At 51.6% G+C, this 25,516-nt stretch overlaps 2 protein-coding genes across 2 annotated transcripts; both read right to left on the bottom strand.

Annotated features, from left to right (window-relative positions):
* Positions 1–1,886: 1,886 nt before the first annotated feature.
* Positions 1,887–10,063, bottom strand: LOC141048537 (cyclin-dependent kinase inhibitor 1B-like). The gene is made up of 3 exons (XM_073544231.1): positions 9,391–10,063; positions 8,162–8,286; positions 1,887–3,701 (listed from the first exon to the last, which is right to left on the bottom strand). The coding sequence occupies exons 1-2, from the start codon at positions 9,710–9,712 to the stop codon at positions 8,204–8,206; spliced, it is 405 nt and encodes a 134-aa protein (XP_073400332.1). The 5' UTR covers positions 9,713–10,063; the 3' UTR covers positions 1,887–3,701; positions 8,162–8,203.
* A 3,340-nt stretch (positions 10,064–13,403) lies between these two features.
* On the bottom strand, positions 13,404–24,036 carry TULP3 (TUB like protein 3). Its single transcript, XM_073544230.1, has 11 exons — positions 23,896–24,036; positions 19,329–19,380; positions 18,374–18,542; positions 17,767–18,144; positions 17,558–17,658; positions 17,283–17,480; positions 17,077–17,189; positions 16,884–16,998; positions 16,711–16,809; positions 16,359–16,530; positions 13,404–15,880 (listed from the first exon to the last, which is right to left on the bottom strand). Exons 1-11 carry the CDS (start codon positions 23,928–23,930, stop codon positions 15,747–15,749), a joined length of 1,566 nt encoding a protein of 521 aa, XP_073400331.1. The 5' UTR covers positions 23,931–24,036; the 3' UTR covers positions 13,404–15,746.
* Between the last annotated feature and the right edge of the window lie 1,480 nt (positions 24,037–25,516).

Below are 25,516 nucleotides of genomic sequence, written 5' to 3'. Positions count from 1 at the left end.
AGAAATGTTATTTTTTTGCCCAATCTAGTCTGCAAAAGTTTGCCCCACCCCTGAATAATAAGAGCCCCACCCCTTTGTTTATTTTCATGAAAAAAGTTACCATCAGCGATGAACCCTCTGTAAAAATGAATCGATAGTAAAAATCTGATTAATACTTGAAGCCGAGACCATGAGTGGTCGCGGAGGATCGGCCGGTCCTCCCCATTCTGACCTGGCGGTGCGGTGACTGACTGCAGCAGGATTCCTCTGCCACTCGGCACGACAGCGAGTCTCTGTGTTCCCAGAATTCGCTTAGGAGAGAAGATGGAACACGTCTAAGATGAGGTTTCCCGGCTGTTGCTCAGTTATCAGATTTTTGTATTTCTATGAAAGAAAATCCCTTTAAAACAGAATGTCAGTGATTAAGGACAGTGTAAACTCCGCTAACCTCCTCAATCTGGAGTCATCTTTCTTTTGTTCCTACTCCTCTCCGTTCCTTTTATATAAATCTAGTTTTAAAAAAATTAGCCAATTGGGCGTGGTCTTTATTTTATCTATGGGCGTTTTCTTGAAGACCACGCCTAGCTAGATAAAAGAACTAGATTTATGTACAGGAAAAAAAAAGGAAGCAATTTCTCAGCAACAGAGAGAGGCGCAGGAACAAAAAAGAATTTGCACCCCAAAAATAAAATTTATGGCAAGTAACAGGCCTCCATTAACTACGAGCAGATTGTATATGTAACTTTTCTAAGTAAGGTTAGCCAAAAATTCCTTAGTGGAGCCTTGGATCATCGCCTCATCTTCATCTTTGTAGCAGGAGCTACTTCCAGGAATTTCTCCCTACTTAGAGGGGCTCTGCATTTCAAAAGTGCCTGTCACTTTAACATAAATATATACATTATTTTTTGTCCCCTGGTGTAAATGCTGCTGTTCTCCTGAATCCGGCGCTGTTTTTCTTTTGTGCCTGCTCCTCTCTGTTCCTGAGATATAAGCTTCTCTGCCCTGTATATAAATGCAGCCCTGCTCCTCGGGGGCGTGGTTATTAATTGCTTTTGTGGATTTCTTTATAACCACGCCCACATTTATGTACAATGAAGACAGGGCCATATCTCAGGAATAGAAAGGCAAAGAAACACAAGGAAAACAGTGTCGGATTCAGGAGAACAGCGGCATTTACATCAGATTAAGAAAACTTGTTTTTAGCAAAATACACAAGTGCTATCTGCAATCAGATTGTATACCTAATTCACCTAAATGAGGTTACCCCAAATCCCTGGATCATCGCCTCATCATCTTCTGTGTAGTAGGAGCCAATTCCAGGAATTTCACCAACTCATGTAAAGAATGTCTCCCTACTTAAAGGGGCTCTCCATTTAAAGGGTGCTGGTCACTTACCATAAATACATAGTTTATTTGGCTATTGGAAAAGCCGCTGTTCTCCTGAATCCGGTGACGTTTTACTTTTGTTTCTGCTCCTCTCCGCTCCTGAGATATGGCCCTCTCTTCCCGATGTATAAATGTCTTTCTGCTCCTTGGGGGCGTGGTCATTAACTTCTCTCCGCGGGTGACTTCTTGATAACCACGCCCACTTATAAAAATACTACATTTCTATACAGGAAAGAAAGGACCATATCTCCTGAACAGAAAGGCACAAAAACAAAAGAAAACCAGCGCCAGATTCAGGAGAACAGCGGCATTTACACCATGTAAAAAAAATAACATTTATGGCAAGTGACAAATCCACTTTTACAAAAATCTTGTTAATAGGGCAGTGAGAGATGAAGAGACCCCACAGACTGAGGCGGCAGCCACCAAGCCTTCATAAGTGCATCCACAACATCCAGTTCTGCACTATTAATCAGATTTAGCAGACCAAGGTCAAGTGACAAAATAAGAACACACTTCCATTTCTTTTGTGCATGAATTTATTATTTTTTTTTTTTTAGGATTGCATGACATCAGAATAGAAATAACGTTTTTTTCACACGTACATAAAAAAAAATAAAATTTCTCATCAGGCCTCTGGCTCAGTCTGCAATCTTTTTATTTTTACAGCCAATTTATCACAAAAAAAAAAAAATTCCTGCTACAACGAAAAAGAAAAAATTATAAACAGCATTTACAGATGCTCAAAATCTGCCGCTTTGGCTTTTTTTTTTTTTTTTGGAAAAAAAATTAAAAAAAAAATTCTAGATTAAACAAAAAATGTTTTCTTTTAAAAACATAAATAAGTTAGTAAAAAGGTTTCAGTGTCTTTACACAGCACTTCACATACACACCTCAACATTGGTCACCAAGGGGGTTTGCTACATATAGACACCACGCACAAGCGGCAGCGGCGAGAATAAGGGGTTAATATTGCCGGGCACAGCTGGATCCGGAGCCCGGGAAGTGCATTACTGGTACATTATAAGGCATGGACTGGTGAGGGTGGGCGACAAAAAAAAAAAAAAAAAAAAAATTATATATATATATATATATATATATATATATATATATATATATATATATATATATATACCTAAAATTAAAAAAAAAAAAAAAATCCCATTGATATGGCGATTTAAATCAAAAAAATTATATATCTCTCATTATTAACTCCTGACCTGCTGACAGCCAGAGAATGAAAAATGTCGTATTCTACTATCCGGACGTAATTTTATATTTTTTTCTACACCAGAATAACGGAAATATGATGGTTGCATAAAAGAAGAAAAAAATATATATATATAAAGCTTAGAACCAATTATTTTTTTTTCTTCACACAGCATGTGGCCAGTGTACACAAAAATCAGAACTTTTTTTTTACTTTTCTCAAATTTTAAACATTATTACAAATTAAAAAATAGATATTTTTGTATTTACAGAAGATAAAAAAAAAAGTAATACAAAAATAAAAAAAAAATAAAAAAATACTGTGGAGCCGTCTTCTAGCAACGCCAGGTCTGACCACAAAGAAAATTAATGTGTGGGGGAGGGGAGAGCCGCATTCTTCTCTTCTTCATATAAACCAAAAAATAATATGTATAATTTTTTTTCTTTTTAAGGTATTTCTGTATTATGAGAAAATGACTTTTATTCGGTTTTTGTGTTATTTTTGGAATCTTAAAAAAAAAAAAAAAAAAATTTAGTTTTCTAACATTCTTTAAAAATAAAACTATTAAAAAAAATGATTTAAGTCAAATAATAAAAGGCCTCATTGAAAATTTAATGAGAGATCGCTCAAATGTTTGTTCTTCGCAAGTGCGCAGAATCATATACAGTCTGTAGGTGGCGCCAAAAAGAAAAAAAACAAAACATATCCATGGCCTAAGATTTAGAGACGATGCTGTAGACGAGGATTGTAGATGCTCATGGACCTCCCTCGCTCCCCAAAGAAAAACCCAAAAACGTGCTGCAGACCTGGAGTTGTAGAAGAATTCGCAGATCACTGGGTGACCTCGTGTGCGAGCTCCAACGCTTCTCTTCACTCGGATCAGGGTGCACCCGTTGCGCACATCGTCCCTCTCTAAAAAAGTTTTATGTGCTACACAAGGGGGCGACAGCGAGCACACAGGTGTAAGAGAAGACCAAGGTGCTTTGTGGCACAATGCTACATGTCATGCCCGGGGTAATTAGTGTTACTCTGTATCAGTGCTTTGCAGGATTCTCCCACCAGTGACAGAGTCCACGGGCTGAGTGGGCAGAAGTCAGCCAACACTGGAGGAAGGGGAGCCTGGTACCTGTGGGGGAAAGAGAGGAGTCAGGAGCGCCACAAACACACCGGACACATAACATACATCATAAAGGCCGAGAACACCGGGAAAGTACTGAACACAAGCCAACACCTGAGCTGGTCTATATACAAGTCCATAGGGGCAGTATTATAGTAGTTATATTTTTGTACAATAGGGGGCAGTATTATAGTAGTTATATTCTTGTACAATAGGGGCAGTATTATAGTAGTTATATTCTTGTACATAGGAGCAGTATTATAGTAGTTATATTCTTGTACATAGGGGCAGTATTATAGTAGTTATATTCTTGTACATAGGGGCAGTATTATAGTAGTTATATTCTTGTACAATAGGGGCAGTATTATAGTAGTTATATTCTTGTATATAGGGGCAGTATTATAGTAGTTATATTCTTGTATATAGGGGCAGTATTATAGTAGATATATTCTTGTATATAGGAGCAGTATTATAGTAGTTATATTCTTGTACATAGGGAGCAGTATTATAGTAGTTATATTCTTGTACATAGGAGCAGTATTATAGTAGTTATATTCTTGTATATAGGAGCAGTATTATAGTAATATTCTTGTACAATAGGGGGCAGTATTATAGTAGTTATATTCTTGTACAATAGGGGGCAGTATTATAGTAGTTATATTCTTGTACACAGGAGCAGTATTATAGTAGTTATATTCTTGTACATAGGAGGCAGTATTATAGTAGTTATATTCTTGTATATAGGGAGCAGTATTATAGTAGTTATATTCTTGTATATAGGGAGCAGTATTATAGTAGTTATATTCTTGTATATAGGGAGCAGTATTATAGTAGTTATATTCTTGTATATAGGGAGCAGTATTATAGTAGTTATATTCTTGTACATAGGAGCAGTATTATAGTAGTTATATTCTTGTACAATAGGGGGCAGTATTATAGTAGTTATATTCTTGTACAATAGGGGGCAGTATTATAGTAGTTATATTCTTGTACATAGGAGGCAGTATTATAGTAGTTATATTCTTGTACATAGGAGCAGTATTATAGTAGTTATATTCTTGTACAATAGGGGGCAGTATTATGGTAGTTATAGTCTTCTACATAGGGGCAGTATTAGGCTGTGTGCACACGTAGCGATTTTTAAGCGTTTTTGCCGCGATTTTCGGCACGAAAATGCTTAAAAATCGTGTACAGAACGCCCCCCATGCATTCCTATGGGATTCCGCACATGCTGTGCTAATGCTGCGCTTTTTTCCGCGGCGGAATCGCATCGCGGAAAAAATCGCAGCATGCTCATTCTTTGTGCGGAATCGCAAAGAATTGCCGCGATTCCGCACCCATAGGAATGCATGAGAATCGCTTACTTCCCGCATGTGGCTATGCCCACCATGCGGGAAGTTAAGCGTCTCATGTGCGGTTGGTACCCACGGTGTGGAGGAGAGGAGACTGTCCTCCAAGCCCTGGGTACCATACCCCTGTAAAAAAAGAATAAAAAATAAAAAATCGGGGTATATTTACCTTCCGGCGTCCCGCGATGCATTCCCAGCCTAAGCGTTCCCAGTAATGCCTTGCGGCAAGGTCCTGTGATGACGTGGTCTCGTGAGATCGCTATAGCAACGCGAGACTACGTCATCACAGGTCTCGCAAGGCATTACTGGGAACGCTGAGCCCGGGATGGCAGCGCGGGACGCCGGAAGGTAAATATACCCCGATTTTTTTATTTTTTTTTAGCATTTTAACATCCTATCTTTTACTATTGTGGCCGCATAGGCCGCCTCAATAGTAAAAGCCTGGTCACACTTGTCAAACACTATGTTTGACGAATGTGACCAACCTGTCAATCACTTTCCATGCGATGCTTCAAAACTCTTGGAAAGTGCTTGAATATCACACGCAAAAATCGCGATCATATTCGCAGTAAAATCGCGGTGAAATCGCGCGGAAAAAAACGTGCGATTTCTGGGAAGGAGTCCGGTTTTTAGTAAGCGTTTTAAAACGCTACGTGTGCACATAGCCTTATAGTAGTTATATTCTTATACATAGGGGCAGTATTATAGTAGTTATATTCCTGTTCATAGCAGTAGTATTATAGTAGTTATATTCTTGTACATAGGAGCAGTATTATAGTAGTTATATTCTTGTCTATAGGAGCAGTATTATAGTAGTTATATTCTTGTACATAGAGGGCAGTATTATAGTAGTTATATTCTTGTACATAGGGGCAGTATTATAGTAGTTATATTCTTGTTCATAGCAGTAGTATTATAGTAGTTATATTCTTGTACATAGGAGCAGTATTATAGTAGTTATATTCTTGTACATAGGGGCAGTATTATAGTAGTTATATTCTTGTTCATAGCAGTAGTATTATAGTAGTTATATTCTTGTACATAGGAGCAGTATTATAGTAGTTATATTCTTGTCTATAGGAGCAGTATTATAGTAGTTATATTCTTGTACATCGGAGCAGTATTATAGTAGTTATATTCTTGTACATAGAGGGCAGTATTATAGTAGTTATATTCTTGTACATAGGAGCAGTATTATAGTAGTTATATTCTTGTACAATAGGGGGCAGTATTATAGTAGTTATATTCTTGTACATAGGAGCAGTATTGTAGTTATATTCTTGTTCATAGGAGCAGTAATATAGTAGTTATATTCTTGTACATAGGGGCAGTATTATAGTAGTTATATTCCTGTTCATAGGAGCAGTAATATAGTAGTTATATTCTTGTACATAGGGGGCAGTATTATAGTAGTTATATTCTTGTTCATAGGAGCAGTAATATAGTAGTTATATTCTTGTACATAGGGGCAGTATTATAGTAGTTATATTCTTGTACATAGGGAGCAGTATTATAGTAGTTATATTCTTGTACATAGGGGGCAGTATTATAGTAGTTATATTCTTGTATATAGGGGAGCAGTATTATAGTAGTTATATTCTTGTACATAGGAACAGTATTATAGTAGTTATATTCTTGTACATAGGAGCAGTATTATAGTAGTTATATTCTTGTACATAGGGGGCAGTATTATAGTAGTTATATTCTTGTACATAGGGGGCAGTATTATAGTAGTTATATTCTTGTACATGGGGGCAGTATTATAGTAGTTATATTCTTGTATATAGGGGGCAGTATTATAGTAGTTATATTCTTGTACATAGGAGCAGTATTATAGTAGTTATATTCTTGTACATAGGGAGCAGTATTATAGTAGTTATATTCTTGTACATAGGGGGCAGTATTATAGTAGTTATATTTTTGTACATAGGGAGCAGTATTATAGTAGTTATATTCTTGTACATAGGGGGCAGTATTATAGTAGTTATATTCTTGTACATGGGGGCAGTATTATAGTAGTTATATTCTTGTATATAGGGGGCAGTATTATAGTAGTTATATTCTTGTATATAGGGGGCAGTATTATAGTAGTTATATTCTTGTACATAGGAACAGTATTATAATAGTTATATTCTTGTACATAGGAGCAGTATTATAGTAGTTATATTCTTGTACATAGGGGGCAGTATTATAGTAGTTATATTCTTGTACATGGGGGCAGTATTATAGTAGTTATATTCTTGTATATAGGGGGCAGTATTATAGTAGTTATATTCTTGTACATAGGAACAGTATTATAGTAGTTATATTCTTGTACATAGGAGCAGTATTATAGTAGTTATATTCTTGTACATAGGTGCAGTATTATAGTAGTTATATTCTTGTACATAGGGGGCAGTATTATAGAAGTTGTATTCTTGTATATAGGGGGCAGTGTTCTAGTTATACTCTTGTAATGATATTATGGGATGTTTTTTCCCTCTTTCCTACATGGCGGTGATGTTATGGGCTGGCGATCGCCCTTTCGCTCTCACGTGACAGCCTCTGTGTAAACATTAGTACTATGGAGATACTCTCTGATCAGACACACGTGTTGTGTAGTACGCTCTCGCCCGCAGCTCATTGTACGGCCGGAGGGGGTTTGGTTTGTTATCAAACAGCTGTACGCCGTGTCCCCAGCGTCGTGTTCCTGCAGCGACCACTTCCTGACACCTCCCCCAATTTCCGTTTATGTTGTTTTTCAGCTTTGACTTCCAGACACTTTGATAGAAATGTGAAAAACTTTTCGCTGCAGACTGTGTTGTGCGATGAGTGCCGGCGATCTGTCGTATTGTGTATTTCTGTAGGACATGATGCGGCTGTGCAGGTGTCAGCACCCTAGAGCCCCCCACTCATTAAAGGGGCGGCACCCAGGTTCATTTACATAAACATTAGCTGCCTAAGAAAAAAGTTCAGAAACCTCTGAATAGAACGATACGATTTGGTGACAGCAAGCGGTGATCTTGAAACTGGTGAACAATAGGAGCATTCTATGTTGCACATACCGAACACTTCTCACAGCTGAGGGTTTGTTACAATGTATCCGTTTACACCACCGCTAGAGTCTCAGCTCGTACGTACCCAAGGCTCTACGTGCTGGGTCGGCTCTTCTCCGGAGCCTTCTCAAGTGACCGGGGTCGAGCTGCCCTCCACGGTTTCTCCAGTCTCCGTTCGGTGGGATATTCTTGGAATGGATGTTGGGGGTTCTGTGGGTGAGAAGAGCGAGCTGCGGTCACATCACAATGGCGCATGAAGGGGCTCATTATTCCACAGCACATTTGTGACCACTGAGCCATATCCTTGGATAAAGCCGAGCCCGGCGGTCTTATGCAGCAGAGACTGGGGCTAGCTCTGATCGCTGCTGTTTAACCACGTCAATTACTAATCCCCACAAGATAAAAAAAAAAAAGCTGAAAATATTATAAAAATAATTTAGATAGAAATATTTATATTCTAATTTAATTATAAAAAAAAAATATTGGAGCGCCCTCATTTTTAGTGATTTTTTTTTATTTTTAAATTAAAGTGTAAACATAAACAGTATTGCCATGAAGATAAAAGTCTGGTCTATCAATAGAAGTTATTTAACCCACTCGGTAAATGAACTAAAAAAAAAAAAACCAAACCAAATTATTGTTGCCGCACACAAACTGCCCCGTAGCGCCAAAAAATAAAAAAATGCAGCAAAGATGAATCAAAATGCGTCACCTAAAATGGTAATAAAAAAGGTCAAATTGTTCAAAAATAAGCGGTGACCAGCACAAGGAACAATAATAATAAATAATAATAATACATATACCAGTTTGATGTTGCTGGAATTGGACTCACTGGGAGAATCCCATTATCAGGTCATTTTTAATGCACAAGGAATAATATTATTATTATTATTAATTGGTGGAGTTGCATTTTCCTTTTCATTATCCCCTTCAGGTTCCTGTACACAGTATCATAAAGTGATTGGTGTCATCCTGCACAAACACAGAAAACAGCAAAACCATAGAAAGGCCAAGAGGAGGCGAAAAAACCCGAAGTATTGAATTTGGAAGAAAGAGAGAATGAGATGGGATACAATAAATAAATAAAAAATAATCCCCCCCCAGCAGCGCGCGCGGCGGCCGTTACCGGCACTGATGATGATGATGATGATGATGATGATGAGACATTGTTGCAGTTTATGGAACGTTCGGACACAAAGTGTAAACACGGAAACCTCCGGACGCGATGCGTCTCCGTGCGATCCTGCGCGTCGCCCCTTACACCCTGACAGGTGACCCCACAGCCGAGGCCCCGCCCCCTGCCGGGCGTCTTACCTGTCGCTCTGCTCTCACCCGCCGGCTCTCCGCGTCTCTTCCGTCCCTGGTGCGGTCCCCGCCGGTAGAAGTCCGGGGTCTCGGGCCCCGCCACCTCCCAGCTCAGGGCGCCGGCCAGCGGGCGTTCGTTTCGGAAATCGAAGTTCCATCTCTCCCGCTGCTCGTCCTCCAGCTCCCGGCGGCACCGGGCCAGCTCCCGGGCGAGGCTCTCGTGATCCACCGGCCCGAACAAGCACCGGCGGGCGGGGGGCCGCGGCGAGCCCGGGGTCCGAGACACCCGCTCCACACCCGGAGAGCCCGGGGACAGGTGCACGCCCGACATGGGGCTCAGGACGCAGCTCAGCGGGTCACCGGGCGATCCTGCGCGGCCCAATATGGCGGCTGGACAAGCCAGCGCCCGACGGGGGGATTTAAACGCCCCCTGCCGGTGATTGGCTGCACAGACGCCTCCCGGTTAAGGTGGAACGGCGGAGATGAGGCGACCAGAACCGCCCGAGTGTAACCGGGGACCACAAGGCTCAGCAGGTCCTGTGCAGGGAGAGGAGAACCACAGGTGCCAGCAGGCCCACGACCCGCTGCCACCTCCACAACCAGTGCTGATCGGCTGCAGCATCACTGCAGGACCACAACGCCCAGCAATCACCGGACAACTGCTGGGGACTGCGATACAAAGCTGCACCAGCTGCTGCCTGACAACCCGGACTACACCCCGCACCCCCCCCCCCCCCGACAACCCAGACTACACCCCGCACCCCCCCCCCCGACAACCCAGACTACACCCCCCCCCGCACACCCGGACTACACCCCGCACCCCCCCCCCCCGACAACCCAGACTACACCCCGCACCCCCCCCCCCGACAACCCAGACTACACGCCGCACCCCCCCCCCGACAACCCAGACTACACCCCACAACCCAGACTACACGCCGCACCCCCCCCCCGACAACACAGACTACACCCCGCACCCCCCCCCACCCCGACAACACAGACTACACCCCGCACCCCCCCCCGACAACCCAGACTACACCCCGCACCCCCCCGACAACCCAGACTACACCCCGCACCCCCCCCCCCCCCGACAACCCAGACTACACCCCCCCCCGCACACCCGGACTACACCCCGCACCCCCCCCCCCGACAACCCAGACTACACCCCGCACCCCCCCCCCCCGACAACCCAGACTACACGCCGCACCCCCCCCCCCGACAACCCAGACTACACCCCACAACCCAGACTACACCCCGCACCCCCCCCACCCCGACAACACAGACTACACCCCGCACCCCCCCCACCCCGACAACACAGACTACACCCCGCACCCCCCCCGACAACCCAGACTACACCCCGCACCCCCCCCCCGACAACCCAGACTACACGCCGCACCCCCCCCCCCCCCCGACAACCCAGACTACACCCCGCACCCCCCCCCCGACAACCCAGACTACACGCCGCACCCCCCCCCCCCGACAACCCAGACTACACCCCGCACCCCCCGACAACCCAGACTACACCCCGCACCCCCCCCCCCCGACAACCCGGACTACACCCCGCACCCCCCCCCCGACAACCCGGACTACACCCCGCACCCCCCCCCCCGACAACCCAGACTACACCCCGCACCCCCCGACAACCCAGACTACACCCCGCACCCCCCCCCCCCGACAACCCAGACTACACGCCGCACCCCCCCCCCCCCCGACAACCCAGACTACACCCCGCACCCCCCCCCCCGACAACCCAGACTACACCCCGCACCCCCCCCCCGACAACCCAGACTACACCCCGCACCCCCCCCCCCCGACAACCCAGACTACACCCCGCACCCCCCCCCCCCGACAACCCAGACTACACCCCGCACCCCCCCCCCCCCCGACAACCCAGACTACACCCCGCACCCCCCCCCCCCCGACGACCCAGACTACACCCCGCACCCCCCCCCGACAACCCAGACTACACCCCGCACCCCCCCCCCCCCGACAACCCGGACTACACCCCGCACCCCCCCCCCGACAACCCAGACTACACCCCGCACCCCCCGACAACCCAGACTACACCCCGCACCCCCCCCCCCGACAACCCAGACTACACCCCGCACCCCCCCCGACAACCCAGACTACACCCCGCACCCCCCCCGACAACCCAGACTACACCCCGCACCCCCCCCCCGACAACCCAGACTACACCCCGCACCCCCCGACAACCCAGACTACACCCCGCACCCCCCCCCCCCCCCCGACAACCCAGACTACACCCCGCACCCCCCCCGACAACCCAGACTACACCCCGCACCCCCCCCCCCGACAACCCAGACTACACCCCGCACCCCCCCCCCCCGACAACCCAGACTACACCCCGCACCCCCCCCCCGACAACCCAGACTACACCCCACACCCCCCCCCCCGACAACCCAGACTACACCCCCCCCCGACAACCCAGACTACACCCCGCACACCCCCCCCCCGACAACCCGGACTACACCCCCCGACAACCCGGACTATACCCTGCACACCCCCCCCCCCCGACAACCCGGACTACACCCCCCCGACAACCCGGACTATACCCCGCACCCCCCCGACAACCCAGACTATACCCCGCACCCCCCGACAACCCAGAATACAACCCGGACTATACCCCCCGACAACCCGGACTACACCCCGCACCCCCTGACAACCCGGACTATACCCCCCCCCCCCCCCCGACAACCTGGACTACCCCCCGCCAACCCGGACTATACCCCGCACCCCCCGACAACCCAGAATACAACCCGGACTATACCCCCCGACAACCCGGACTACACCCCGCACCCCCTGACAACCCGGACTATACCCCCCCCCCCCGACAACCTGGACTACCCCCCGCACCTCCCGGACTATACCCCCCGCCAACCCGGACTACCCCCCCCCGGCAACCTGGACTACCCCCCGCCAACCCGGACTACCCCCCTCAACAACCCGGACTATACCCCGCACCCCCCGACAACCCGGACTACACCCCGCACCCCCCGACAACCCGGACTATACCCCGCAGTCCCGGACTATACCCCGCAGTCCCCCCGACAACCCGGACTATACCCCGCAGTCCCCCCGACAACCCGGACTATACCCCGCAGTCCCCCCGACAACCCGGACTATACCCCGCAGTCCCCCCGACAACCCGGACTATACCCCGCAGTCCCCCCGACAACCCGGAATACACCCCGCAGTCCCCCCGACAACCCGGAATACACCCCGCACCCCCCAAACTCCGACAACCCGGACTATACCCCGCACCCCCCAACAACCCGGAATACACCCCGCACCCCCCAACAACCCGGACTATACCCCGCACCCGCCCGACAACCCGGAATGCACCCCCCAACCTCCGACAACCCGGAATACACCCCGCACCCCCCCGACAACCCGGAATACACCCCCCCCAACCTCCTACAAACCAGAATACACCCCGCACCCCCCCCCCCCGACAACCCGGAATACACCCCCAACCCGGAATATACCCCACACCCCTCGACAACCCAGAATATACCCCCAACCTCCAACAACCCGGAATACACCCCGCACCCCCCGACAACCCGGACTATACCTCTAACAACCCGGAATAGACCTCGCACCCCCCGACAACCCGGAATATACCCCACACCCCCCACAACCCGGAATATACCCCCAACCTCCGACAACCCGGAACACACCCCGCACCCCCCACAACCCGGAATATACCCCCAACCTCCGACAACCCGGAACACACCCCGCACCCCCCAACAACCCGGAATATACCCCACACGCCTCCGACAACCCGGAATATACCCCGCACCCCCTGACAACCCCAAATATACCCCGCACCCCTGAATATACCCCCAACCTCCGACAACCCGGAATATACCCCCCCAACCTCTTACAGCCCAGTATCTGCCCCGCACCCTCTGACAACCTCTAATACACCTTGCACCCTCTGACAACCCACACTGTCCCCATTTTTGGTGACGTTCCCCTTTATGGGGAGAAATACACAAACACGATTTTTGGTCAGAAGCTGAAATCCGATCATTTTATTGTCAGGTTGTACAATGTGACCCGGTCCGATCTCGCCCGGCGATCAGGTGATTACAGATGATCCCTTTTCATGATGTGCAGTTACATTGAATCCTCCATATAAAAGGTGTCGAGGAGGCGGGTGATTCCGGGCAGCGCTCACCTGGAGCTTCCACCACTAGGTGGCGCCGTTCTGCTGCCCGGTATATCACTCATTGGTATCAAATGATTATGAAAAAATAATTACCTTCTAATTACAGACATCAGGAATCCCAGGACTGGGAACAGAAGAACTACAAGTCCCAGCAAACCTGACATTATAGGAGTTGTAACAAGGCATTACAGGGGGATTTGTCGGCTCACAGTCGCCCTGTTTTGGTCATGGTGTCCATTTGCAGCAGATCATGTGTCCCCGTGACTATACAGAGGCCGAGCACAAGGGGGCAGTGTGGCGTCAGTCATAGTCTCAGGATAGATTGGAGTTGGTGCAAATCGGTTTCCCAGGACTCGTCCATCGGCATCAGTGATCTGTGGCCACCGCTTACCTCCCAGCAGGCCGGGAATGGCGGGGGGAGTCAGGGCTACAGACAAGGCCGCTGGACCGGGGCTGCAAAGTCAGTCACCCTAAGGCCGGGGTCACACTTGTGAGTGCAACGTGAGAAACTCACATCAGTACCCGGCACTGCCGCCAGCACCCGGAACCGGAGCGATCAGCTGCATAGAAATACCTGCAGACACACACTCCGGTCCCGAGTGCCGGCGGCAGTGCCGGGTATTAAGGTGCGAGACTCACACGAGTTTCTCTCAAGTCTGACCCCGGCCAAAACCTAATTATAAGACTCTGGCATAACAGATCACAAATAAGGAGACCACAGCCTCCGTACCCAGTGCCGCACACCAGGCCGAATATGAGACCGCGGCTTCTGTACCCAGTGCCGCACACAAGGCCGAATATGAGACCACAGCCTCCGTACCCAGCGCCGCACACCAGGCCGAATATGAGACCACAGCCTCCGTACCCAGTGCCGCACACCAGGCCAAATATGAGACCGCGGCTTCTGTACCCAGCACCGCACACCAGGCCGAATATGAGACCGCGGCTTCTGTACCCAGTGCCGCACACAAGGCCTAATATGAGACCGCAGCCTCCGTACCCAGCGCCGCACACAAGGCCGAATATGAGACCACAGCCTCCGTACCCAGCGCCGCACACAAGGCCGAATATGAGACCACAGCCTCCGTACCCAGCACCGCACACCAGGCCGAATATGAGACCGCGGCTTCTGTATACAGCGCTGCACACAAGCCTGAACATTAAGACTGTAGTCGTAGTTTACATACATAGTTACGTACACAAAGCAAACATAAGGCAGCAGCAATCATATATAGCACGTACACAGGAGACCCCCCCGCTATACAGCACGTACACGGGAGACCCCCCCGCTATACAGCACGTACACGGGAGACCCCCCCGCTATACAGCACGTACACGGGAGACCCCCCCGCTATACAGCACGTACATGGGAGACCCCCCCGCTATACAGCACGTACACAGGAGACCCCCCCGCTATACAGCACGTACACAGGAGACCCCCCTGCCGCTATACAACACGTACACAGGAGACCCCCCTGCCGCTATACAACACGTACACAGGAGACCCCCCTGCCGCTATACAACACGTACACAGGAGACCCCCCCGCTATACAGCACGTACACAGGAGACCCCCCCGCTATACAGCACGTACACAGGAGACCCCCCCGCTATACAGCACATACACTACACAGGAGACCCCCCCGCCGCTATGCAGCACGTACACGGGAGACCCCCATAAACACAATGCTGTAGACTGAGGATCCCCATATACATAACGCTGTACACGGGGAAAACCCCCCATATACACGGAGCCCGATACGGGAGACCCAATAAACACAAAGCTGTGCACAGGGGAAACCAAGATACATGGGGCACCCTCAGATACACAGCACTGTACACAGGAGACATCCATATCCACAACGCAGTACACGGGAAACCCATGCACATGGTGCTGCACACGGGAGACCCCCAGATATATGGAGCTGTACACAGGAGACCCCAGATACACAGAGCTGTACATTACGTGTAAGGACACGTGACTTCTATGTGCAAAGCATTAACTAGATACACAGGGCGGGCAGCGGGTGGAGGGGGCAGCAGAGTAGCGAGGGGCTCGGCTCCCACAGCCGCTGGATATTTGGAACTATTAAAGGCACGGACGGCGGCTCCTCTCGTCCCGCAGATTGTGCAGGTTTAATGTGATGGCAGTCTGTCCCTTCGCCTCCGGCTTCTCCATCACTCACACGCCAACTTGCTGTCAAAACTAGAGAGCGCCACGGAGAACGCCTGCAGGGCGCAGAGCGGGTAGCTGTAGTCCAGGGTGAACAGGTCCTCCGCCACCCGGCCGAACTGCATGACGATGTACTCGGCTGGAGACAGAGAAGCCGCAGTCAGGAGAGAAGAGAGTGGAAGAGGAAGAGAAGGGCGGGTCAGAAGGAGAAGAGAGTGGCACAGAGGAGGAGAAGGGCGGGTCAGAAGGAGAAGAGAGTGGCACAGAGGAGAAGAAGGGTGGGTCAGAAGGAGAAGGGCGGTGCAGAGGAAGAGGATGACGGAGCAGATGAGGAGGTCAGAGCGGAGTAATAGGAGGACGGAGCAGAGGAGGATCAGGATGGTGCTGAGGAGGAAGAGGATGACGAGGAGGAGGGCGGCGCAGAATAGGAAGAGAAACAGGAGCTGCACAGTGGAAGAGGAGAAGGGCGACGCAGTGGAAGAAGAGGAGCAGAATGGGAGGAAGAAGAGGAGCAGAATGGGAGGAAGAACGGAGCAGAATAGGAGAAGGAAGGCGTCACAGAATAGGAGGAGAAAGAGGGGGGCTGTGCAGAGGAGGGGGGAGGGCCACAGACTCACGATCATTGTCGTGTACGATCTGGAAGTTCTTGACGGAGGCGTGAGTGACGCGGCCGTGAAAGTTCAACACGTAGGACTGCGTGTCGTCGTTCCACACCGGGGCCTTGTTGTGCAGCTCGATGATATTCTCCTGACGTTTGCTTTGCCACCGAGAAAGAAGACTCTCTGAATCCTGAAACACGAGAGACCTCAGTGACCGCAGACACAGCGCCATCTTCTCCACATGGCTCTTTCCGATATTACAGCTCATTCACAAAGCTGTAATACCATAACACAGCCCATGGTGGCGCCATTTCTGGCTGCCGAATTGTTCCTATAAAGCCCTAACAGCAAAAAGGCTTAAACAACTCACATTTTGTGGCTGGAACGGGATGCGCTCGTGGTTGATATTCATCCCCGGTATCAGGACAGACATCTTCCTCGGCCCCTTAAAGCCCAGGACGTTTGTCTCCTGTGGGAGGACACTGGGGGTAAATACCGGATCCGCGGGGGGGACCTTACCCCAGATCCCAGCACTACACCTACGTAACAGACCGCCGCCAGCTCCTGCCGTACGCCGCTGCTCTCCGGTAGCCCACGGGCCTTGGTCGGATTAACGCCATCATCGTACACGGTGAACTTGGTCCCCATTAGGTTGGATCTAATTGGAAGACAACAGAGGGTTAACAGAAAAGAACCAGTGGAGCACGTCAGCAAGCAGCCATCTTGTCTCACACACCGGAGTTTTCCTATAAAATTGCCCCCTTCTCGCGACATGTCAGTGGGGTCGACGGAGATCAGGTAATTGGAGGTTTTGCTCTTTTTCCTCTTCCTACCAGCGAGAAGGAAAAGCTACAAGAGACGACAGTGGAGACAAGTCAGGACTGATGACGGGGGGTGCCTGCACTCGGAGACCCCCAGTCATGGCTGCCCCTCTTCTCTCACCTTCCGGCTGTCGTCCTTCTCCTGGTGCATGTAGTACGTCGGGTACAGGCCGCGGTCCACCCCCTTCTTGTCGCGGCTGATTCGGCACCTTATAGTGATGCCACGAGGTGCTGGGCGTAAAGCGAACTCCTTCAGGTCTCCCACGTCCACCGTGTCTCCGGACAGTGCTTCTGGAGCGGTGTCTGGAAAGGCCAAGTCCTGCGTGACACGCAGGAAGGGGTTAACATAGCAGGAAGAGGAGGGGCTACAGCAAGAATCCGAGGTCTGGTACTCACCGCCTGGGACTTCTTACTGGAGGCTGATCCCGGCCGAGTCCCCGACTCTGGCGCCCCCTCGTCAGAAGACTCCTCATCAAACTTAAGACTGTCCGATATTCCTGGGAGAAGTCAGGAGATGATAAAGCAGTGAAACCCCAAGAGCTGACCCTCCAGCCACCATGAGCAGAACAGTGAGCGCAGCTCTGGAGCAGCAAATGAACACTCACCCCTTTTCTTTAGCATTTTTTGGAGGTGCTGTTTAGACACCTCTTTCTTTCTGGGGGTCTCTTCTTCCTCTTCAGAGCTATAGTTGGTTGTGGGCTCGCTGGGGGGAGCAGGTTGGGGCTTCGCCTCTTTGACGTCGCTCTGGGTGTTGCCGTTACCGGATTGGCGATTGGTCTCAGATATTTGGAATTTGCCTTTCCATTCTCTTGGGGAGGCGGTGGGTTTGCTCTGGGGGGATCCAGGCCTCGTGTTTGCCGTGCCGGAGTTCGGCCTGGAGTCGTCCGATGTGATCTCATCAGGGCAGGTTTCTCCCACGGACAGAATGTGGATCTTAAACTCCAGCTCCTTGGTGGTGTGGAGCGCGGCGGGTCCATCGATGCCTACGATACAATGTGGCGTCATGGGATTAACAATGCAGCCCCCTCGGTCACACAGGTAAAGGAAGCCGAAAAGACACGGTGGTCCATGCCGCAGGTGCCGGCTGTATGCACAGACAGCCAACCATGTCCCTATATTATCCTGTGCTGCCACCGTCTGGACATTGCTGGTAATATCCAAGCAGTGACTTCCAATATGAGGGGTCCGGGAGTATTTGGGGTCCACACTCACCATGTAAGACGACGTCTGCAGGTTTAGATCGGGGGCTCTTGTGCTGCATCAGGGGTGCATGCTCCTCGCTCCTCTTGCTTCTACCTCTTAGTGATCGGGGCTCCTGATTTGGCAGCACCATATGCGCCTCCTGACGCCGCCTCTTCTGCTTCATCTCCAGCAGGGAGCGCTGCAGAGTCAGGTGATCAGAGTCAAGAGCGTGGAGTCAGAAACGCGGAGTCAAGGGCCCCGAGTAAGGAGAGTGGAGTCAGAAGCGGGGAGCCAAGGGCCCCGAAGTCAGGGGCCTCGAGAAAGGAGCGCAGAGAAAGGAGCAGAGGGACTGGACGGGGCCCAAAATACAAAACTTATAGATTGTATCACTGGTTACAACCGAAGACGACGGCAGCAGAGAGAGGAGACAGAGGAGTCAGCACATAGAGCACATGGAGATGTATCACACCCCACCGCGCACCACCACAGTACATGCCCCCGACACCGAGCTGTACTCACATCCCACATCTCAAAGTACTCACATCCTAACCATACAGGGGCACCCCACAACTAACCATACACGCACCCCACACCGAACTGTACCCGCAATACCAGCACCGCACACCCACCCATACCCGACACCCAACTATACCCACACCCTACAACGAAGCTTACCTGACACCCAACCATACCCGCACCCAATCATACACACGACAATCAACCGTACGCGCACCCCACACCAAACCTGCATCCCACAGTACACGCACCCCACACCAAACCTGCATCCCACAGTACACACACCCCACGCCAAACCCACACCCCACACCAAACCTGCATCCCACAGTACACACACCCCACGCCAAACCCACACCCCACACCAAACCTGCATCCCACAGTACACACACCCCACGCCAAACCCACACCCCACTCCAAACCTACATCCCACAGTACACGCACAATCCTGGCGCCACAACAATTACCGAACCTGATTGTGCAACTTCAGCTGCCGAAGCCGGAGATTCTCATCATCCAAGATACTGGAAACAGAAAGTAATTGCTGCGTAAGAGAGAAGGGGAGTACGATGGGGGTCTGTGTATTAGGGGGGATGCTGGGGGGTCTGTATTAGGTGAGGAGGATGGGGGGGGTCTGTGTATTAGGGAGGATGCTGGGGGGTCTGTGTATTAGGTGAGGAGGATGGGGGTCTGTGTATTAGGGGGATGCTGGGGGGTCTCTCTGTATTAGGGGGATGCTGGGGGGTCTCTCTGTATTAGGGGGATGCTGGGGGGTCTCTCTGTATTAGGGGGATGCTGGGGGGTCTCTCTGTATTAGGGGGATGCTGGGAGGTCTGTGTATTAGGGGGGATGCTGGGGCGTCTGTGTATTAGGGGGGATGCTGGGGGGTCTGTGTATTAGGGGGGATGCTGGGGGGTCTGTGTATTAGGGGGGATGCTGGGGGGTCTGTGTATTAGGGGGGATGCTGGGGGGTCTGTGTATTAGGGGGGATGCTGGGGGGTCTGTGTATTAGGGGGGATGCTGGGGGGTCTGTGTCTTGGGGGGATGCTGGGGGGGTCTGTGTATTAGGGGGGATGCTGGGGGTCTGTGTATTAGGGGGGATGCTGGGGGGTCTGTGTATTAGGGGGGATACTGGGGGGTCTGTGTATTAGGGGGATACTGGGGGGGTCTGTGTATTAGGGGGATGCTGGGGGGGTCTGTGTATTAGGGGGGATGCTGGGGGTCTGTGTATTAGGGGGGATGCTGGGGGTCTGTGTATTAGGGGGGATGCTGGGGGTCTGTGTATTAGGGGGGATGCTGGGGGTCTGTGTATTAGGGGGATGCTGGGGGGTCTGTGTATTAGGGGGGATGCTGGGGGTCTGTGTATTAGGGGGGATGCTGGGGGGTCTGTGTATTAGGGGGATGCTGGGGGGTCTGTGTATTAGGGGGATGCTGGGGGGTCTGTGTATTAGGGGGATGCTGGGGGGTCTCTCTGTATTAGGGGGATGCTGGGGGGTCTCTCTGTATTAGGGGGATGCTGGGGGGTCTCTCTGTATTAGGGGGATGCTGGGGGGTCTCTCTGTATTAGGGGGATGCTGGGGGGTCTCTCTGTATTAGGGGGATGCTGGGGGGTCTCTCTGTATTAGGGGGATGCTGGGGGGTCTCTCTGTATTAGGGGGATGCTGGGGGGTCTCTCTGTATTAGGGGGATGCTGGGGGGTCTCTCTGTATTAGGGGGATGCTGGGGGGTCTCTCTGTATTAGGGGGATGCTGGGGGGTCTCTCTGTATTAGGGGGATGCTGGGGGGTCTCTGTGTATTAGGGGGATGCTGGGGGGTCTCTCTGTATTAGGGGGATGCTGGGGGGTCTCTCTGTATTAGGGGGATGCTGGGGGGTCTGTGTATTAGGGGGGATGCTGGGGGTCTGTGTATTAGGGGGGATGCTGGGGGGTCTGTGTATTAGGGGGATGCTGGGGGGTCTGTGTATTAGGGGGATGCTGGGGGGTCTGTGTATTAGGGGGATGCTGGGGGGTCTCTCTGTATTAGGGGGATGCTGGGGGGTCTCTCTGTATTAGGGGGATGCTGGGGGGTCTCTCTGTATTAGGGGGATGCTGGGGGGTCTCTCTGTATTAGGGGGATGCTGGGGGGTCTCTCTGTATTAGGGGGATGCTGGGGGGTCTCTCTGTATTAGGGGGATGCTGGGGGGTCTCTCTGTATTAGGGGGATGCTGGGGGGTCTCTCTGTATTAGGGGGATGCTGGGGGGTCTCTCTGTATTAGGGGGATGCTGGGGGGTCTCTCTGTATTAGGGGGATGCTGGGGGGTCTCTCTGTATTAGGGGGATGCTGGGGGGTCTCTGTATTAGGGGGATGCTGGGGGGTCTCTGTGTATTAGGGGGATGCTGGGGGGTCTCTGTGTATTAGGGGGATGCTGGGGGGTCTCTCTGTATTAGGGGGATGCTGGGGGGTCTCTCTGTATTAGGGGGATGCTGGGGGGTCTCTCTGTATTAGGGGGATGCTGGGGGGTCTCTCTGTATTAGGGGGATGCTGGGGGGTCTCTCTGTATTAGGGGGATGCTGGGGGGTCTCTCTGTATTAGGGGGATGCTGGGGGGTCTCTCTGTATTAGGGGGATGCTGGGGGGTCTCTCTGTATTAGGGGGATGCTGGGGGGTCTCTCTGTATTAGGGGGATGCTGGGGGGTCTCTCTGTATTAGGGGGATGCTGGGGGGTCTCTCTGTATTAGGGGGATGCTGGGGGGTCTCTCTGTATTAGGGGGATGCTGGGGGGTCTCTCTGTATTAGGGGGATGCTGGGGGGTCTCTCTGTATTAGGGGGATGCTGGGGGGTCTCTCTGTATTAGGGGGATGCTGGGGGGTCTCTCTGTATTAGGGGGATGCTGGGGGGTCTCTCTGTATTAGGGGGATGCTGGGGGGTCTCTCTGTATTAGGGGGATGCTGGGGGGTCTCTCTGTATTAGGGGGATGCTGGGGGGTCTCTCTGTATTAGGGGGATGCTGGGGGGTCTCTCTGTATTAGGGGGATGCTGGGGGGTCTCTCTGTATTAGGGGGATGCTGGGGGGTCTCTCTGTATTAGGGGGATGCTGGGGGGTCTCTCTGTATTAGGGGGATGCTGGGGGGTCTCTCTGTATTAGGGGGATGCTGGGGGGTCTCTCTGTATTAGGGGGATGCTGGGGGGTCTCTCTGTATTAGGGGGATGCTGGGGGGTCTCTCTGTATTAGGGGGATGCTGGGGGGTCTCTCTGTATTAGGGGGATGCTGGGGGGTCTCTCTGTATTAGGGGGATGCTGGGGGGTCTCTCTGTATTAGGGGGATGCTGGGGGGTCTCTCTGTATTAGGGGGATGCTGGGGGGTCTCTCTGTATTAGGGGGATGCTGGGGGGTCTCTCTGTATTAGGGGGATGCTGGGGGGTCTCTCTGTATTAGGGGGATGCTGGGGGGTCTCTCTGTATTAGGGGGATGCTGGGGGGTCTCTCTGTATTAGGGGGATGCTGGGGGGTCTCTCTGTATTAGGGGGATGCTGGGGGGTCTCTCTGTATTAGGGGGATGCTGGGGGGTCTCTCTGTATTAGGGGGATGCTGGGGGGTCTCTCTGTATTAGGGGGATGCTGGGGGGTCTCTGTATTAGGGGGATGCTGGGGGGTCTCTCTGTATTAGGGGGATGCTGGGGGGTCTCTCTGTATTAGGGGGATGCTGGGGGGTCTCTCTGTATAAGGGGGATGCTGGGGGGTCTCTCTGTATTAGGGGGATGCTGGGGGTCTCTCTGTATTAGGGGGATGCTGGGGGGTCTCTCTGTATTAGGGGGATGCTGGGGGGTCTCTCTGTATTAGGGGGGATGCTGGGGGGTCTGTGTATTAGGGGGATGCTGGGAGGTCTGTGTATTAGGGGGGATGCTGGGGGGTCTGTGTATTAGGGGGGATGCTGGGGGGTCTGTGTATTAGGGGGGATGCTGGGGGGTCTGTGTATTAGGGGGGATGCTGGGGGGTCTGTGTATTAGGGGGGATTCCGGGGGTCTGTGTATTAGGGGGGATGCGGGGGGTCTGTGTATTAGGGGGGATGCTGGGGGGTCTGTGTATTAGGGGGGATGCTGGGGGGTCTGTGTATTAGGGGGATGCTGGGGGGTCTGTGTATTAGGGGGGATGCTGGGGGGTCTGTGTATTAGGGGGATGCTGGGGGGTCTGTATTAGGGGGATGCTGGGGGGTCTGTGTATTAGGGGGATACTGGGGGGTCTGTGTATTAGGGGGATGCTGGGGGGTCTGTGTCTTGGGGGGATGCTGGGGGGGTCTGTGTATTAGGGGGATGCTGGGGGGTCTGTGTATTAGGGGGATGCTGGGAGGTCTGTGTATTAGGGGGATGCTGGGGGGTCTGTGTCTTGGGGGGATGCTGGGGGGTCTGTGTATTAGGGGGGATGCTGGGAGGTCTGTGTATTAGGGGGATGCTGGGGGGTCTGTGTATTAGGGGGATGCTGGGAGGTCTGTGTATTAGGGGGATGCTGGGGGGTCTGTGTCTTGGGGGGATGCTGGGGGGTCTGTGTATTAGGGGGGATACTGGGGGGTCTGTGTATTAGGGGGATGCTGGGGGGTCTGTGTCTTGGGGGGATGCTGGGGGGTCTGTGTATTAGGGGGGATACTGGGGGGTCTGTGTATTAGGGGGATGCTGGGGGGTCTGTGTATTAGGGGGATGCTGGGAGGTTTGTGTATTAGGGGGATGCTGGGGGGTCTGTGTATTAGGGGGGATGCTGGGAGGTCTGTGTATTAGGGGGATGCTGGGGGGTCTGTGTATTAGGGGGATGCTGGGAGGTCTGTGTATTAGGGGGATGCTGGGGGGTCTGTGTCTTGGGGGGATGCTGGGGGGTCTGTGTATTAGGGGGATGCTGGGAGGTCTGTGTATTAGGGGGATGCTGGGAGGTCTGTGTCTTGGGGGGATGCTGGGGGGTCTGTGTATTAGGGGGATGCTGGGAGGTCTGTGTATTAGGGGGATGCTGGGAGGTCTGTGTATTAGGGGGATGCTGGGGGTCTGTCTATTATGGGGATGCTGGGGGTCTCCCTTGTACCTGGCTCCGGTTCCCCACTCCGCGCTGGAGTCCATTTCGCCGCTTCTTTCCCCGTTAGTTAGATCCGGACTTCTGCCCCCTTAGCAACCAGTGTCTGCTCCTGACAACGCACCCGGCAGTGTCCCGCCCGCCCATTGGTCAGCGGTCTCATCGTGCTGGGGGCGGAGCCAGAACTGTGTTATGAGGGGCGGAGCGAAAAAAAAAAACCGAGGGGAGAAAGCTTTATGTGTAATGAACAGACCCCGAAACGTGGCAAGTGAAGATAAAGACCCCCGATATATACAGAGACCCCCCAGATATACACAGACCCCCGATATACACAGAGACCCCTGATATATACAGAGACCCCCCAGCTATACACAGACTAGAGACCCCCGATATATAGAGACCCCCGATATACAGAGGCCCCGATATACACAGAGACCCCGATATACACAGAGACCCCCGATATATAGAGACCCCCCAGATATACACAGAGACCCCCGATATATAGAGACCCCCCAGATATATACAGAGACCCCCCAGATATACACAGAGACCCCCGATATACAGAGACCCCCGATATACACAGAGACCCCGATATACACAGAGACCCCCCATACACAGAGACCCCCGATATATAGAGACCCCCCAGATATACACAGAGACCCCCCATACACAGAGACCCCCAATATATACAGAGACCCCCCCGATATACACAGAGACCCCCGATATATACAGAGACCCCCCAGCTATACACAGACTAGAGACCCCCGATATATAGAGACCCCCGATATACAGAGGCCCCGATATACACAGAGACCCCGATATACACAGAGACCCCCGATATACACAGAGACCCCCGATATATAGAGACCCCCCAGATATACACAGAGACCCCCGATATATAGAGACCCCCCAGATATATACAGAGACCCCCCAGATATACACAGAGACCCCCGATATACAGAGACCCCCGATATACACAGAGACCCCGATATACACAGAGACCCCCCATACACAGAGACCCCCGATATATAGAGACCCCCCAGATATACACAGAGACCCCCCATACACAGAGACCCCCAATATATACAGAGACCCCCCCGATATACACAGAGACCCCCGATATATACAGAGACCCCCCAGCTATACACAGACTAGAGACCCCCGATATATAGAGACCCCCGATATACAGAGGCCCCGATATACACAGAGACCCCCGATATATAGAGACCGCCCAGATATACACAGAGACCCCCCGATATATAGAGACCCCCCAGATATATACAGAGACCCCCCAGATATACACAGAGACCCCCGATATACAGAGACCCCCGATATACACAGAGACCCCCCATACACAGAGACCCCCGATATATACAGAGACCCCCCAGATATACACAGAGACCCCCCATACACAGAGACCCCCAATATATACAGAGACCCCCCAGATATACACAGAGACCCCCGATATATACAGAGACCCCCCAGATATACACAGAGACCCCCAATATATACAGAGACCCCCCAGATATACACAGAGACCCCCGATATATACAGAGACCCCCCAGATATACACACAGAGACCCCTGATATATACAGAGACCCCCCAGATATACACAGAGACCCCCGATATATA

Source organism: Dendrobates tinctorius, unplaced genomic scaffold (assembly GCF_039654945.1).
Source record: "Dendrobates tinctorius isolate UK_male_01 unplaced genomic scaffold, ASM3965494v1 ptg000136l, whole genome shotgun sequence".
NCBI classification, from domain to species: Eukaryota; Metazoa; Chordata; class Amphibia; order Anura; family Dendrobatidae; genus Dendrobates; species Dendrobates tinctorius.
The sequence above is the reverse complement of the archived record's forward strand: the minus strand, read 5'-3'. Positions and strand labels throughout refer to the sequence as shown.

Excerpts from the sequence above, each read along its gene's own strand:
- LOC141048537 (XM_073544231.1), bottom strand. The coding sequence starts at position 9,712 with ATGTCGGGCGTGCACCTGTCCCCGGGCTCTCCGGGTGTGGAGCGGGTG. Across the intron at positions 8,287-9,390 it reads GGGTGAGAGCAGAGCGACAG|AACCCCCAACATCCATTCCA; the intron begins GTAAGACGCCCG and ends TCTCACCCACAG.
- TULP3 (XM_073544230.1), bottom strand. The coding sequence starts at position 23,930 with ATGGACTCCAGCGCGGAGTGGGGAACCGGAGCCAG. Across the intron at positions 17,190-17,282 it reads AGAAGGACGACAGCCGGAAG|CTTTTCCTTCTCGCTGGTAG; the intron begins GTGAGAGAAGAG and ends CGTCTCTTGTAG. Across the intron at positions 15,881-16,358 it reads GATCGTACACGACAATGATC|CCGAGTACATCGTCATGCAG; the intron begins GTGAGTCTGTGG and ends CTCTGTCTCCAG.